The sequence below is a fragment of the Hippocampus bargibanti genome, linkage group LG02, assembly GCF_051943395.1.
Source record: "Hippocampus bargibanti isolate YZ-2025 linkage group LG02, ASM5194339v1, whole genome shotgun sequence".
NCBI classification, from domain to species: Eukaryota; Metazoa; Chordata; class Actinopteri; order Syngnathiformes; family Syngnathidae; genus Hippocampus; species Hippocampus bargibanti.
The window spans coordinates 28,015,458-28,032,892 of NC_142735.1; the positions used below are offsets into that span (position 1 = coordinate 28,015,458).

A 17,435-nucleotide genomic window follows, 5' to 3' on the forward strand; every position below is an offset into this window, starting at 1 on the left:
GTGTGTGTGTGTGTGTGTGTGTGTGTGTGTGTAGCAGTGTCACATGTTCAACCTCCTCAAGCCCACCACCTCCTCCACCTCGCTCCTGAAACCAATTTATATTGTCACTCGTTCTCTCTTTGGGGCAATCCATTTTGTCCTGAACCATCAAACCCTATTGTTCAAGATGGACGGGGGAGAAAAATACAAAGTAGTATATCAGTGCCCAGTCTAATTAATCAGTCAGCCGATTAATCGGTCAGCTGATTAAATAGTCCAATACTCGCCCTTCGGTCAAAATAATCACCCAGATGGCAGATGTTTTCGCAACTCTTTTTTTCTTGACCGTGATGTACTCTATATATGTAGGGAGGTTGTACGCAAATCACGCTGGTTTCATTACCTGTCCATTTTGTACTTTTATTCTGAAAATAGTTTTGATGAAATGTACTCATAAGATCGTTCTGTGGGCGCGCCATTCAACACAAAGTGTCTATCTGTCTGTCTGTCTGTCTGTCTGTCTGTCTCTCTCTCTCTTACTATTCTATCCGAGTTACTTCGGGGTTGAGTGAACGCTGGCGCCTGTGGCTGCCGCTGCTCACCCACAGAAAAACTTATCCCGTGACTGTAAAGTGACCTTGAGAGTATTGAACTTAAAATTTAAAAATGCTTAAAAATACTTACAAATGAAATGTATTATTATTATTATTATTATTATTATTATTATTATTATTATTATTATTATCCGTACGAAGACGTAGCAAGCATTAGCAAGGATGAAGTGAGGAGGGCGCTGAAGAGGATGAAGGGGGGAAAGGCACTCGGGCCTGATGATTTACCAATCGAGGTATGGAAGTGTCTTGGAGAGGTGGCGGTGGTGTTCCTGACTGGGTTATTCAACAAGATCTTAGATGGTGAACAGATGCCTGAAGAATGGAGACGAAGTGTACTCGTGCCCATTTTTAAGAACAAAGGAGATGTGCAGAGTTGTACTAATTACAGAGGAATAAAGTTGATGAGCCATACAATAAAACTCTGGAAAAGAGTAGTTGAAGCTAGACTAAGAGCAGAAGTGAACATTTGTGAGCAGTAGTATGGCTTCATGCCAAAAAAGAGTACGACAGATGTAGTGTTTGCTTTAAGAATGCCGATAGAGAAGTACAAAGAAGGTCAGAAGGAATTGCATTGTGTCTTTGTAGATCTGGAGAAAGCGTACGACAGGGTGCCCAGAGAAGAGCTGTGGTATTGCATGAGGAAGTCTGCAGTGACAGAAAAGTATGTCAGAGCGGTGCAAGACTGTAAGACAGTTGTGAGGTGTGCTGTCGGTGTGACGGAGGAATTTAAGGTGGAGGTGGGACTCCACCAGGGGTCAGCTCTGAGCCCCTTCTTGTTTGCTATGGTGATGGACAGGCTGACAGACGATGTTAGACAAGAATCTCCTTGGACCATGATGTTTGCAGATGACATTGTGATCTGTAGCGAGAACAGGGAACAAGTGGCGGAGAAACTAGAGATGTGGAGATATGCCCTGGAAAGGAGAGGAATAAAGAATACAGCAAGACGCAATAATTTTTTTTTTTGTTATTTTGACTTCAAGACGGCGCCGCGAGAGTGGCTGCCTTTCCAGCAGCTCATGTATTTTGTTTTTCTACTTTCATTCCTTTCATCACTTTGCTGCTGTGAAATGTAAATTTCTCCACTGTGAGACTAATAAAGGCATATCCAATCCAATCCAATCCAATCCAATCCAAATGTGTGTGAATGAGTGGGATCCAAGTGCAAGACTGATGCTACAGGGGGAAGTGATAAAGAAGGTGGAGGATTTTAAGTACTTGGGGTCAACTGTCCAGAGCAATGGAGAGTGTGGAAAAGAGGTGAAGAAGTGTGTCCAGGCAGGCTGGAGCGGCTGGAGAAAAATGTCAGGTGTGATGTGTGACAGAAGGCTTTCAGCTAGGATGAAAGGAAAAGTGTGTAAAACAGTGGTAAGACCAGCCATGACGTTTGGACTGGAGACGGTGCCACTGAAGAAAAGACAGGAAGCAGAGCTGGAGGTAGCAGAGCTGAAGATGTTGAGGTTTTCTTTGGGAGTGATCAGGTTGGATAGGATCAGGAATGAGTACATTGGAGGGACAACTCATATTAGAGGCTTTGGAGAAAGTCAGAGAGGCCAGACTGAGATGGTTTGGACATGTTCAGAGGAGAGAGAGTGACTATATCGGGAGAATAGAGAATGCTGAGTCTTGAACTGCCAGGCAGGAGACCGAGAGGACGACCGAAGAGGAGGTTTATGGATGTGGTCAAAGAGGACATGAAGGTAGCTGGTGTGAGAGAAGAGGATGCACAAAACCGGGATAGATGGAGGACATTGATTCGCTGTGGCGACCCCTGAGGGAACTGTATAGTGCCACTTAGCAGTTTTTTTTGACGACGATACTAGTGCAGCGTGTTCTACCGGAAACAAATTCCCTGTGTGTTCTACATACTTGGCAATAAAGATGATTCTGATTCTGATTCTGATTCTGATTCTGATTATTATTATTATCCGTCTATCTATCATCCATTTATCCATCTATCCATCTATCTATCCATCTATCCATCTATCTGTCTGTCTGTCTATTGATTTAGCAAGGGATGGAAGTTGACATTGGGTGTCACACATTTACACACAAGCTAAAGGTATACAGTTTATGGGTCGGGGGGGCAAGGAGGGCTGAGAAATGTTCTCAATTAATCGTTAGATTAATCATTTTTGCATATATTTCCACTCCCCTACCTCCATACAAAATTGAAATCAGCAACGGCCTAAAAAACTGCATTTGATTGTTTGGTCCCGACATTTTGTTGGAGGGTTGCAGTTTTTGGGCGCGCGTTGGGCTCGAGTTGCTCAACAGGATTTTTTTTTCCGACGCTGTTTCTTTCATCGGCCATGATGGCACATTCCCACAAGTACAAATTCGGCTACATTTACGGCAGCCGTTTTCTCGGCCTGCGTTTAGGCCGCCCTACATATGGTTTGCTTAATGATGCGGCACTGTATTTAGTTCTCGGATGAGGCCCTCCAACAAAGGCTGCAAGGTCTGGAAGACCATTCAGTCACTGCCGAGAAGGTGTTGCTCTTTTTATTTTATTTTTTTCCACGCGGTGTTGATCGACAGGCCCGTTCGGCCATGTGTCAGAGCACATTGGCATCTCACATCGGCTCAAAAGACCCGAGCTGTTTCTGAGGCTTATTTGGACTTGCTTTATTCTGACCTCATTCTCTAGCTTGGGTGGCCCTGCCGCACCAGGTCGGGCGATCGGATGTGAAAACACCCGGGATGGATCTGCAGGTGTGTTGCGGGTGGACTGTCATGCTTACCGCAAGATTAATGGGACGGGCAGACGATGAGGTGAAGATGCCCCATGGAAAAATGTGTCAGTTCTTAGAAGAACCCGAGCCAGCAGGAGTCTTTGCCCTCCAATTTTTGGCACGCTTCCCCGTTAAAAGACTCGATGAAATGAAGCGTCGCGGCCAAAACTTAATGAGGCGCATTAATGCGCCATTTACTTTGGCCTAATGTATTTACACGCCCACTCTTCTCTCCACGTTGGCGAGGTAACGACGGTCCTCACTTTGGCCGGATGTGAACACATCTCAGTGCGGTGCCTGCGATGGTACTGCTAACGAGCTTGTTCTCTATGATTATGCACCAATTCAGCGGCGCGCACCATTTTTGCGCCGTCTTACTACTACCTTCATTGTATAGCAAAAACATGCTGTTCATCTCAAGAGGAAGCGCACTGGAGCTGGGAAAGAATCTATTCTGTTGCTGTCCATGTCTAAATAAAGATTGTCTTGAGGAATCCATCCCATCCATTCATCCATTTTTTCAATCCGCTTTCAAGGATCGCAGGGTTCGCCGGATCCTGTGCCCTCTTCGGGCAGTGGGTAGGGGACACCCTAAACTGGTTGCCAGCCAATCGCAGGGCACACAAAGACAAACTACATCCACGCCAAACTTTGCCATGGCTGATCTTCGCTTCAACCCACCCAACCATTACTCGAGCCTTCCATCCATCCATCCATCCATCTTCTATCGCTTATCCAGAGTCAGGTGTTCCTTCTCCCCAACCACTTCTTGTTGTTCCCAGGTCAGCTGGTTGACAGAGTCTCTCCAATGTGTCCTGGTTCGCCTGCCAGTGGGACATACTCAGAACACCTCACCAGGGAGGCATTCTGGAGGCATCCCAATCAGATGCCCGAACCGCCTTATCTGGCTCTTCTCAATTTGATCAGATGACTGAGGTTCTCACCCTGTCTCTCAGGGTCAGCCAGGAAACCCTGCTTGTATCCGAGATCTCATTCTTTCAGTCAAGACCCCTGGCTTGCACCTACGGACGTACTCATACTGAATAAAGTGCTTTTCAACCCGAGCCCTTGAGGACGCGAAAGGCTCAGATGCAGCATGAACACGGATAAATAATGTATCTACTTTTTGGATAATTAGAACATCTCCTGAAACGCATTTGCCCAAATTAGACCGCGGGAGTATTCCCACTGTGTTTTCATTCAACGCTTATTAAACGGCATGCCACTTAGTCGAGTCATCTTCGACTCCTGTTGACACAGTTGCAGCGGGAAAGACTGTTGGTTTTTGTCGGGGGCGGCACCGAGAGAATATGAATGGCGAAACGTATCAGCTGGCTATTAATGAGCGGGAAACAACCCCCCCCCCCAAAAAAAAAAAGTAGAGATAAAAAAATGCCTCGGCGTGATGATGGGAAAATGCGGGGGCATTGATGAAATGCAGAGGATAGGGATTATGATAATTCGGACGGCAACAGCTGTTCAGCTCGCCCCCACCAGCTGTGTCCACGATGGGAACGAAGCCTGAGCCAGGAGGGCATTATTTGTCTGTGAAGGAATTGTATGAGAAACAAAATAAGTCACTGATGGCAACAAAATGGCTGTAACGTTCGCATGATGCCTTGTCGTTATTCGTGTCGCGTTATTGTAGCAACTAGTGACTTTGAATGGGTGCGACTATCACCTGCGCAGATTTTGGACACTTTAAGTCATTTTTATTGGTGTTTTGCATTTGACTAAAATTATCATACTGCGTGTTTTAGGTATTTTAGATGCTATAAAACGTTTTTCTAATGTCAGTTAAGAAACAAAAAAGTGACGTCGGTTGTCCTTTAAGCTTGCTGCGCACGTCATGCTGTTTTTGCCCAGATTTTGCCCTTCCCTTACCAAGAACGTCAAATTTTACATCTTCTAAAACCATCTTCAAATTTGATCCTTTCATCTGAGATATGTTAAGAATGGATTCATCCCGCTAATCGCATCCTACCTTTTTTCCCCTCTTTGTGTAAATGTGTCCCCCCCTCCCTCAACCAAGACGACAGGAAATATTTTCCAGTCTTTTCATGCTGACATCGCCATCACACATGAAGATCATGCAAGAGCTCATCCTCTGAAAAATTCCAACGCTCCGTTTGAGCAGAATGTGTCTGCGTGTGCTGCCCTGTGTTGAGCTAATTGGAGCAGCCCACACACACACACACACACACACATATACGCACACAAAACCCCACAATGCTTCATTTCCTTTTTTTTTTGCTTTAGTCTTTGAGCGCGGGAGCTTTAACCACACTGTTAACCGATGACCCGCCTAACAAAGAGATGCTGTTGCATGATTGATTATTAGTTTTTTTTTAAAGAAACATTAACAAAGCAAAGACTTGACGTTACTTGGTTAACTTCAACGGATTCTGACAGATTGGTCGTGTTTTTGAAGCGAGATAACACTTTGTCAACAGCTGCTTCAGCCAGAGACTGTTATACTCGCGCTGCAAGAAGGAGAGGTACCGCCGCTTGTTCCGACCGACTGCTGTCAGGCTTCTCAATTCTTAACGATCACATGTGAAAAAAAACTGGACACTTGTACTGTAAATATCGTTGATGCAATACAGCTACATATATCAATATGTCTTTCTTGATACTTGCACGATGTACACTTTTTCATGAAACGGTTTTGCACATTTACAGTATACAGTTGACATTTTTATTTTACTATGCTTAGAATATCTTGTTTTTCTATCCTTTCAGCCCCATCCCATCCCCTTTCAAATTGCTGCTGTGGACTGCAAATTTCCCCATTGTGGGACGAATAAAGGTTGTCTGATTCTGATTCCGCGTAATATTTTCAGACATTTTTGACTGGATTTCACGCTTCAAAACATGAATCTCTCTCATTTCTCCTTTGGTATTTTTATGGTGTAAATGTTACTCTCAAAAACTGAGTTTTAAGAGTAGCGCTTTAAATAGCCAAAAATTGGCAAAATCGCATTTATTTTGAAAGGTCATGTCCGAATTTAACCTTGTTATGTGTTATGTTTCCTGTTTTGTTTATTATTTAATGGGAACTGTTTTGCTAAGCTATCGTCGCTACATCAATCAGGATGCGCTGTATATTATTTTTTGCAAATGTGTGACAGCCCGACATGAGCCATCGCCAATTGCGCTAACGTGATAAGCAAAACCGACAACTCCATGCTGGATTAAGTTGCGTCGGAAGACTCGTCGATGTAAACTGCGGAGATCAATAAACAGGTTGGAAGTGCCAGAAGGATCACCCCCCCCCCCCCCTCCTTAATCTCACCCCGCACTCCATCGATTCATGCTTTCACACTTGCAATTTCCTGCTCCCGTCATCCCTGGGCCATGTCATCGCCCCGCCGTTTCCAGCTCTTTGTCTCTTTGTTCCGTGGTCCTCGCTTCCCCCGTTTCCCGTCGTGTCCCGCATCTCCTGCCGTGGCGCTTCCGAAGGCCTCCGACGAGCGCCAGTAGATGATCTCACATCTAAGCAACTCGGCTGGCTCACTCCTGTCGGTCCAATTAGCTACTGGAGAGCGTACAAGACCGCCTCCGTGGGTTCCTTGCGCTCCTTCTCTGTGCCTTTGCGTGCCCAACCCTCTTTTTTTTCTCCCCTTTTTGGAGGCTGCGCTTTTTCAAACATTGATGATACGCTTTCGGGCTCTCTAAAGATAGCCTGATGTCAATGTGCCCTGCAATTATAAGGCAATAAGGGGGAGCGTGCATGTGCGCTGGTATCAGGGGCGAGTTTGGATCATAGTTGGATGCTCTCCGCCGATAAATCTGAAGGCTAACAAACGGCACTGCTGGCGGAGGTGCGTGTAATTGCCCTCCTCTCTCCTCTCATGAATGGCGGCAATCTCAATGCACCGTTAAAATGGGAACCAGCGTGCGGGTCAGAGGACGTCCGGTAATTTAAGAGCATGCGCCAGATTTACTGTATGGTAACCACCCATCCAATGGACATAATGGCCACGAATTTGGACACATTTTATTTTTTTTATTTTGGCCAAGTCAGTGCTTTTTTATGCTTGCGTGTGTGAATGTGTGCGTGCGTGTGCGTGTGCGTGTGCGTGTGCGTGTGCGTGTGCGTGTGCGTGTGCGTGTGTGCGTGCGTGTGTGTGTGTGTGTGTGTGTGTGTGTGTGTGTGTGTGTGTGTGTGTGTGTGTCTGTATTGCCAAGGAACGTTGGCAATTGTCATTTTGCGGGTTCGGAGATGACCTGCACGAACTGACAATGCATCTGTTAGATTTACATTTAGATTAATCTTTATTAGTGTCACAGTGGAGAAATTCAAAATTCCTGTATTTAATAAAAAAAAGAACGAATTAAACAGAATGTCAATTATTCAGCCATTTTTAAGATAGCCCCACGGCCGCATTGTATTTATTTATTTATTTATTTATTTATTTATTTATTTATTTATTTATTTATTTATTTTTACGTTTCATTATGTATCTTGATTTATGTATATAGTATTTATTTTTCCGTTTAATTATTTATCAGTTTATTTATTCATTCATGTATTTATTTATCTATTTATTTATTTATTTATTTATTTATTTATTTTTGTAATCGTTTCTTTTTTACTTTTTTTTCATCTTTCTTTCTATCTTTATTCATTTATTTATTGCCTCATTTCATTGCAAAATGTTCGGCTCAGTCCGCCGTGCACATTTTGGCCACTTGTAGGCAGTATAGCAATTCAATACCCTCCTCCCTACAGTAGACCTCTTCAAACTTGACCTTTTTTGTAGGGAGCCTCCAGGCAAATAGTTACAACCGAGCTGAGCGAAAATGCAATTATGTTAGTCATTCTTCACCAAGGATAAAGAATTCATGTCTGCCACTATACATATATATGTTCATGTATTTCTTTTTTCTTCTTTCATTCCTTTCATCACTTGCTGCTGTGAAATGTAAATGCAAATCCAATCCAATATCAGACTTTTGGTTTTGTCACGAAAAAAATGCTAATTGATCACTGAGGCGACGTAAACATTTATTTTGAGTTTATGAAGCCTCTTTATTTTTTTTACCATACAGTTAACTCCCGCTAGTCGCATGGCATTGGGCCCAGGCAGACCCACACAAATTGCCCAAATTTGCATAAGATTGACCCTCATTAAAATGGAATGCAAAGAAACAGTAAGAATTAAACAGTAAAAATATTGCACCCCAAACACTGTCAAACATTCTGTGAACAAACAGAAAATAGGGAAAGGGACTTAATATCCCCACCTTTGCGCTGAATTAAAAAAAAAATCTTCAAAATACTGGAGATGTTTTTTAAATTGACTGTTTTTGCTTGGAAACCTTTTATTATTAACAATGGCAGCACAGAATGTGTCCAGTATTGTGTTTTCTGTCATGTCCTCTTTTGCGGATTGGATCAATGACGTCAATGCTTGATGGGCAAATGATGACAGCCGAACACCGAAATATCCGCACATCCCACCCGGACGATCAGATCTTTGTTGAATTGATTGTCTATTTACATGTGGTGCTCCGCCATTAGTTTTCTAACATCTGCGACTGAGAGCGTCATACAGATGCTATTAGAATTAAGCGAGCAGGCGATCACCAGAGACAAACTTGTCCTTGCTTTTTACTTAGTTTGAAGAAGAAGGGGTCGTTGGGGTGGGGGGGGGGGCTGTTATGCGCTCATAGTACGTTGGCCGGAAATGTTCACGCGGACAATTTGATCTGAAATTCCCAAAACGTTTTGACCTCGTTTATTCCAGACTGCCATTTGGGATATGTGTGTGGTCTGCACCACCCCCACGTCCCCAATGGATTACCACATTCTTCCTCTCTGAGCCCAGCGAGCAACTTGTCTCCTTTCCTACGCTCGCTTCCTTCCGTCGGGTTTCTCGTCAGTGCACAAGTGATTGCAAATGTCCTCGGGACAGGCGGCATATTGTCGTTGCCTGGCCGTGTTCTCCGCTGTCAATGGGCTCTCTTGTGCGGCCCGCAGGGTGTCACTCTGAGGTCTTGACCGTCCAGATAAAAGTCACTGGATTTGTTCTCCACAGTGGCGGCCAAAAAAAGAAAAGCCACAGGGGAGGATGTGGCGGTCACTCAATTACAGTCGAGCAGAACTCGATGATCTCCATTAAAAGACACAGACTTTTTTTTCTCTTTGGAGAAATTTATCAAGTCGTTTTTACCTAATCCGATCAAATCAAAAACAAAGTAAGTCAAAGTCTGGCCCGGGGGCCAAATGTGGCCCGTGGTCAATTTTCATCCAGGCCGCAGCTTCGGTCATAAAATCAATAACGTTTGGTCCGCATGTTGAATGAATACATTTGGCAGTAGCACTGTTACCTGCGTGTGCTAAGTGCTGCCAACTAGAGGCTCAATTAGGAACAGCAAATTACAGTAAAGTCTCGTTATATCGATATCGTTTATATTGATAATACTGCATATTACGACACTATTTTCATTTCCCGTGCACATTTCTAGTCTTTTTATGTATAATTAGTTCCGTTTAGTACGATTCGTGGTTTTCTCGATAATCCGGTTACTACGGTGCTCTTTTTCATCTCCCGCCGGCCATTTTGCTATGTTTATATCGATACAAAAGATAATTAAGGTGAATCGATATTTGCTTAGGGCTTTCTACACAGTACCACAATTATCGAAATCTGTATCGTCGCGCCGTTGGTCGACTTGGTCACGTGACTTGATCACGTGACTTGGTTACGTGACCAACTCCCGTGTCTTGCAGTGGAGCAGACACCATATTGCTACCGTCTTCAACCATAGCAAAACGAAAGAATTGTGACCTCGGAAGGAAATACAGTACAAGGCAATGGTGGCTGTTGAGGAGAATCCAACACGAAATTAAACCCAAGTATGCCCCAGAAGATTCCCACAATGACGAGGATGAAGAACCGACAAAGACACCAGCGTTGCAAGGTGTTACGGACATACAATGTTGCTTCATCGCGAAAGAGTTTGTCGTGACGTGCAGCAGAATACTTCAACCTAAGTCATGTAAACGTTGCAGTTTTGGTTTTTCATTCATGTATTTAATTGTGTTGCATTCAGATATCTTTATCGCTTGCAACATTCACTATTTTTAATGTTTGTACATGCTGGCGTCCGTGGTTTCGTGTGAATAGAACAACGTGAGTATTTTTTTTTTTTGCATTAGTTGCATTTTTGAAAGGAAATAGTCATTAAAAAAAAATGACATTTTTATTTGATGCACAAGTTTTTCATTTCACTACTGTACAAAAAGCATGCTAGATACGCAATCCATGAACCCAACGATAAATTTACATGCCATATCAAAAATCCCCCATTTACGTGTTGCCCCCCCCCCTTTTTTTTAATGCAGTTCGGCGCAGGACGGATATATCGACATTTTTTCTGACTCCCGAGAATATCGATATAACGAGACTTTACTGTAGTATATGATTCATTGACCGAATGAGCCCCCCAATTTTCGAAAATGTTGATTGTCTACATTTAAAAAAAAAAAATCTAAAATGGTGACTTTTGTTTGACTATTACAAAAAAGTTAATTAAAGTGTTTAAAAAGTGACGTTACGTGACTATTCAATTTCAATTATGAAGGTCAATTAAATTTTTATATGCGTGTTTCAAATGAACCAAAACATACAGTATGCTTAAGATAGCTGAAAATTAAAATAAAAAACATGTGAAACAGAATGGCTTCTTGAAATGTCTTTCAATGCTGTTCTATGTAAAGAATGTCAGCCATGGTTGCTCCCCCTACAGCTCTGAAGTAAGTGCATCTTGCAATGTCAACAACTGGACATCTTGACTATAGGCCTTACGTCAGACTCCGGAGCGCCGCCCCCCTCCCTGCCTCCACCACCACAATGTACACTCGATACACAAAAGTCTCTGGACTCAGTCAGCCTGCACTGCTTTTACGTTGCACATCAACACATCCTGTCACTTAAACCTCGGGGGCGCTACGTGCTATCTGACCCCCCCCCCACCTCCCCCGCCGCCCCTTCCCCATGTCAATCTTTACAAAGGGACAGTACAAATCCCTTTGCTGTCAAAAAAAAAAACGATTTGAAAGAGCGGCCTGACCGGGTGAAGTCACGCGGGGGTCGAGTAGTACTGTTGGCCGCCATGTCTTATTCATGAAAATCCAAAGATGAAACATTGAAAAGTTACTCTCTATTTTCAAACGTGTACAGTATATTCGGGTGAGCTGATATTTGGACCAATATTTTGCATTATTCACCACCAGACGTGCATGAGAGGTGTTGACTTTTATTCTGTTCTCTCCCCGTCGCCATCTTTCATTTCTACAATAGCAACCATGATTTGTGTTATGCTTTAAAAGACCTGACCTGGTGAGTGACGTGGCTGTCAGGGTGTGACGACATAATGTTGACTGATACTGTCGTCTTTACGTCATTGAATGAGATTATTAATTTCAGCACTTGTTTACGTATTGTTGATATTTTGTCTTTTTGTTTCCTCTTAATATTTGTTCTTGACATTGGCTCCATGTCGCCTCTAGAATCAATTTCACTTTTTTTATTTTTATTTTTTTTGTGGTCATCTATTATTCATTTGATGAGGGTTTTAAAATAAATGTCACTATTTTTTGGTGCTCTCCCGGTTCTTATGTGTTTTTTTACCCATTTATTTATGTATTTATTTATTTATTTACGTATTCATTTATTTGTCTTTTTGTCTATTTATTTATGTATTTATGGATGTATTTATGTGTTTATTTAGCTATTTATTTGTTTATGTGTTTGCTTGTTTGTTTATATGTTTTATTTACTTATTTATTTATTCTGTGTTCATTTATTTATCATTTATTTATCTATTTATCTATGTATTTATTCATTTACTGTATTTGTTTATTTATTTATTTATTTAACTATTTAGCTATTTATTTCGTTGTTTTTTTGCTTGTTTATTTATTTATTTATAGCAGTGTTGGTAACAGACTTTTATGCATTGACATTGAAATGTTTTAATGTCTCCTGTTCATGAGTCTAAAGTAGTCAATGTGCGTTTTTTTCCACATTTCATGGAAGCATTTACAATGAGTTTTTTATTTTATTTTACTTTTCATTTTTTTAAACTCAATATGGGTACATTTTCTCTAATTGCGAGGAGCTGTTAAAAACGACACTGAGACTGTGAAATTTGCTAGCCAATAATCTGTCAAGCATCCCCGGCGATGAACCTGAGTTCACCGTTTATGAAAACATCAAAGATATACGGCGGCGCTCCTCCTAGCTGTGACATCCCGACACGGGAAATAACGGCCTGCAATAATGGCCGTCCCCAAGTTGCCGCATTCGCATCATTACCGACCATTAGCCATGACAGCATTGACCCATCCTCAATAAAGCGAATGACGTTTTTGACCCGTTTCATATGAGAGGGGAAAAAAAAGATGTTTGAGCTCGCACAGAGCGAGAAGCTTTCCAGAGAGGTTTGAAATGCAAATGCTGGCCAACTAAAATACTGCGTTTTCTCTCTCTTTTCCTGCAGGTCATTCTCATTCTGACCAAGTACTACCACGCCGACTCTACCAAGGTGTTGGAGAGCTCTCTGTGGAGGTAGGCCAAAACGTCGACTCCCTCACCCCCGCTCCCAAGTCATCAGATGACTTCATTTGGCGACAGTGGATCTTGTATGTGGCCATATCGTGCTGAAAAACAAAAAATCCTGATGCGGCTTGTTCGGTGGCGATACGGAAGACTGTGAGGGGGTCGGCGATGGCATCTGTTTGGGTAGATAACGTAACAGCGTGGAAAGCATGTCAAGTCGGGCTGACATGACCACTTTTCTTGCCGTTGAGTGGCTCAAAAGTTTAAAAAACGATAACAGTATCCCTCCCAGCACCACTTCACAGTGAGATTCTTGTGTATACTTTCTCATGGAATATTAATTCTCCCCTCCGCTTAATCCCTCGCAGATGCTCCGATGCCGAGCCTGACCTTGCAGGTACATTAGAGGAGACTTTATTCTCTTCCCATTTCATGAGCGAAAACAGATCCGACATGGTTCACGACTGACACCGGCTAAAATTAACTTTTGGTTGTGTGCGTGCGTGTTTTAGCGGGTACTTTCCCACAGAGTAAATGTGTCTGATGATGCTACTTAATTCATGGCATCCCCCGTTTTTGGAGAGCTTCAAAGCTGCAGCCTCCCATTAGCTACAAGTGCAATTCTCCCTGGAAGTTTGACATGAATAATGTGCATATTTTCTCGTTATAGGACTTGACCGTTTAATGGTTCTCCATATATATATATATATATATATATATATATATATATATATATATATATATATATATATATATATATATATATATATATATATATATATATATATATATATATATACAGTAAAGTCTCGTTATATCGATATTCTCGGGAGTCGGAAAAAATATCGATATAACTGGACTATGGATATATCCGATTCTGCGGCATGTAAATTTTCTCCTTGCGTTCATAGAAATAGTATCGATATAAGCGATATCGATATAACGAGACTTTACTGTATATATATATATACAGTAAAGTCTCGTTATATCGATATCGGATATATCGATAGTCCCGGTTATATCGATACTATTTCTATGCACGCACGAAGAAAATTACATGCAAACAGGGTCGGATATATCGATAGTCCCGGTTATATCGATATTTTTTCGGACTCCCTTGAATATCGATATAACAAGACTTTACTGTATATATATATCATGTATACTGTATATAGCATTTAGTAGCATTTCGTTTGGTTGGATGGATGTGGCTCCCAAGGATGTTACAAAGCTGCAAATCCTCAGCTTGGCAGCAAGTAAGGGAAAGTGGGAGGGTGGGTGGTTGAGAGAAAGTGGCTCTCAGGCTGCTGACCCTCGGGCATCTATGTCTCTCTCTCTCTCTCTCTCTCTCTCTCTCTCTCTCTCTCTCTCTCTCTCTCTCTCTCGCTCATACATGCACACGCATACACATGTGCGCACACACACACACTCTGCTTACAGAAGTATGATTTCAGTGTTGCTTGAGGCTGAAGGTTGAAAGCAACTCATAGCTCAGTCTTCATAAAACATGAAACACACATACTGTACGTAGCCTCTAATCTAAATGTCCTTCTGGACACACACACAGGTACAAACACACACATAAACGCACACACGCATGCGCACACACACACACACACACACACACACACACCCATACACACAGAAGCATATGCCACGGGGCACTCCATTCTCTCCCCATTTCTTTGAAAAACACTTCGCTTTTTACTTCCCAGTTACCCCCCCCCCCCCACACACACACAAATATATATATATATAATTCAAATTACATAAACATAAGGACGGGCAACATGAAAGCCAAAAGTCCAATTTAAATTCACAGTTTTTGTGCTGACCCAAAGTGATGTGAAAGTGGCTATTTATTTCATTTAACCTTTAAAGGACAACCAACGTCACTTTTTTGTTTCCTAACTGACATCAGAAAAACATCTAAAATACCCAAAAGACGCAGGCTGATATTTTTAGTTAAATGCAAAAATAAAAAAACACCAATAAAAATGACTTAAAGTGTCTAAAAAGTACTTCAATTTCAAAGGCATATCCAATCCAATTTGAAACCGGAAGTGGCCAGTTTCAGAAGGTCCCGCCCGCATGTCCGTGGTGTCACGGCAAGACGTCTTGCCTTGCTCGAGAATCAAAACAATGGCTTCAGATTCGGAGAAGATGATTTCTTGTTACTCATCCAGTTATGAATATGATTCAAACAGTTCTGAAGAGGAAAGCATACATGTTCGCAATCGATTAAGGAATTTATTCTGCGTCATTTTGAGGAGGGAAATGTAGCACCGAAAAGAGGCAGAAGAGGGCGACAAAGCTCCGTGGAAACGGGCTGATTAATTCCTTACAATTTTTGTCGGTAAATATCAAATAGATGCTCGGTGCCACACTTAAGGATTCACCATCGCGTTATTCATGTGTTTTACTTCTAATTTCGCCATCAACACGAAGTTTTCAGACCAAACAAAGTATTGCAAAATGCATTGAGGTTATGCAAGGTATGTCCTTTCTCGCTGAGGGGCCTTCCTTCAGTGACGTAGGGTGAGGACTCGTCACCAACTCAAAAACAAGACTTCCAGAATATTCAGCGCGAGTCTTAAAACATAAAATATAGCTATATGCCGTGGAATCTTTGTAAAATACGCTCAGTAGAAGTCATTTGAAGCCATTTTACAAATTATGGACACAACTTGTCCGGAGGCGTCGGTTGTCCTTTAAGGCACACGAATGGGGCTTTGCTGAGCAGCTTAATTTAAAGTTCCCAGGATCCACCGTGAATGTGTGACACATTGATCGCACTTGTTTTAACCACACACATCGCACTGATGCGTGTGTGCCATCGAAAGGCTGAGGTGGTGGGTTGGCGTCATATAGTTCAAGGATGGGCCGAAGCTGAAGGTGTCACTGCTTAATGTTGAAAAGCTGGTGTTTTCGGGCGGGAGTGGGGGGGGGGGGGCGGCTGTCAAAAATCACAACTTGTCTGTCAGTGCACTGGAGTGTTTGTACAAGACACACTCGATGGGGAAGAAAGGGAAACCTCACGACTATCGGAAATATGATAGATGGATGGATAGATATATGTATATGTGTGAGAAGAGGGGTGCAGGAGAGTTGGGGGGATATGGAGGAGAGAAGGGGGGAGAGAGAGAGAAACACAGAAAGGGGGAGGGGAGAGGGAGAGAGAGATGGGGCAGAGAGAAAGAGAGAGAAAGGGAAGAGGGGAATGGGAGACTGAGGTAGAGAGAGGGGGAGAGAGAGAAATGGGGAAGAGATGGAGGGAGAGAGAGAGACACAGAAAGGGTTGAGGGGGGAGAGAGAGAGAGAGAGAGAGAGAGAGAGAGAGTGAGCGAGCGAGAGAGAGAGAAATGGGGGAGAATGGTGGGTGTAGACGGGGGAGAGAAAGAGAGAGAGAAACAGAGAGATACGAGATGGAGACAGAGAGAGAGAGGCGAGACAGGGAGATTTAGAGGGGATAGAAAGAGAAAGAAAGAGAGAGGGGTATACTTGGAGGAGATAGAGAGGGGTTGATGAGAGGGAGAGAGAGAAATGAGGAAGAGACGGGGGGGAGTGGTTGAGTTGAGGTGGGGAGAGAAATAGACCGAGACAGAAAGGGGGACATGGGGGAGAGAGACAGCGAGATGGGGGGAGGGAGAGAAAAATTGAGTGTGGGAGAGAGGGAGTGAGAGAGAGAGCGTGTGAGAGAGAGATAGAGAGAAAGAAAGGGGAGACAGGTGAGAGAGGTGCAGGTAAATGGGAGATTGAAAAAGAGAGCGATTGAGGGGGGGAGACAGGGAGACAGAGAGGGGGACAAGATGGAGAGAGAGGGAAACATAGAGAAAGAGAGGGGTAGGGAGATTGAGGGAGAAGAAGGGGGGTTAGACGGGGGTGAGAGAGAGAGAGAGAGAGAGAGAGAGAGAGAGAGAGAGAGAGAGAGAGAGAGAGAGAGAGAGAGAGAGAGAGAGAGAGAGAGAGAGAGAGAGACATCGCCGGATGCGCGTCATTGGCTGCGCGATAAAACATGACGAGTGTGCAACAGTCACCCAGCTTTGCTGTTGCAGTCTATATAAAATAATATATTTTGTTTTATACGAGCGTTATCATCATAATTTGTCCTGTTATTACATCCCATAACAGCACTCAACCTTTTCCTGTTAACTCGACACTTCATCTCCTTGTGGCTGACTGCTGCATCACTCTTGTCTCATTTCCTGGCAACAGCTTGAAATGAAACACAGCCCCTCCACCCATACCCCACCTCCACACACACACACACACACACACACACACACACACACACACACACACACACACACACACAGACACACACACACACACACACACACACACACACACACACACACACACACACACACACACACACACACACACACACGCACACGGACACACACACACACACACACACACACACACACACACACACACACACACACACACACACACACACACACACTCTTTACTAAACTGTCATAAAAGAAAAAAAAGTCTCTTAAATAAGTGGCATGTCACATATGGTAGAG

At 43.0% G+C, this 17,435-nt stretch overlaps 1 protein-coding gene across 1 annotated transcript in view; it reads left to right on the top strand.

Moving 5' to 3' along the window:
* Positions 1-17,435, top strand: part of LOC148902286 (VPS10 domain-containing receptor SorCS2-like) — a 66,218-nt gene that overhangs the window by 40,870 nt on the left and 7,913 nt on the right. Inside the window, exon 2 of the mRNA XM_088990698.1 lies at positions 12,842-12,909. Within this exon, the coding sequence (XP_088846824.1) occupies positions 12,842-12,909 (68 nt within the window). The remainder of the gene's footprint in view (positions 1-12,841; positions 12,910-17,435) is intronic.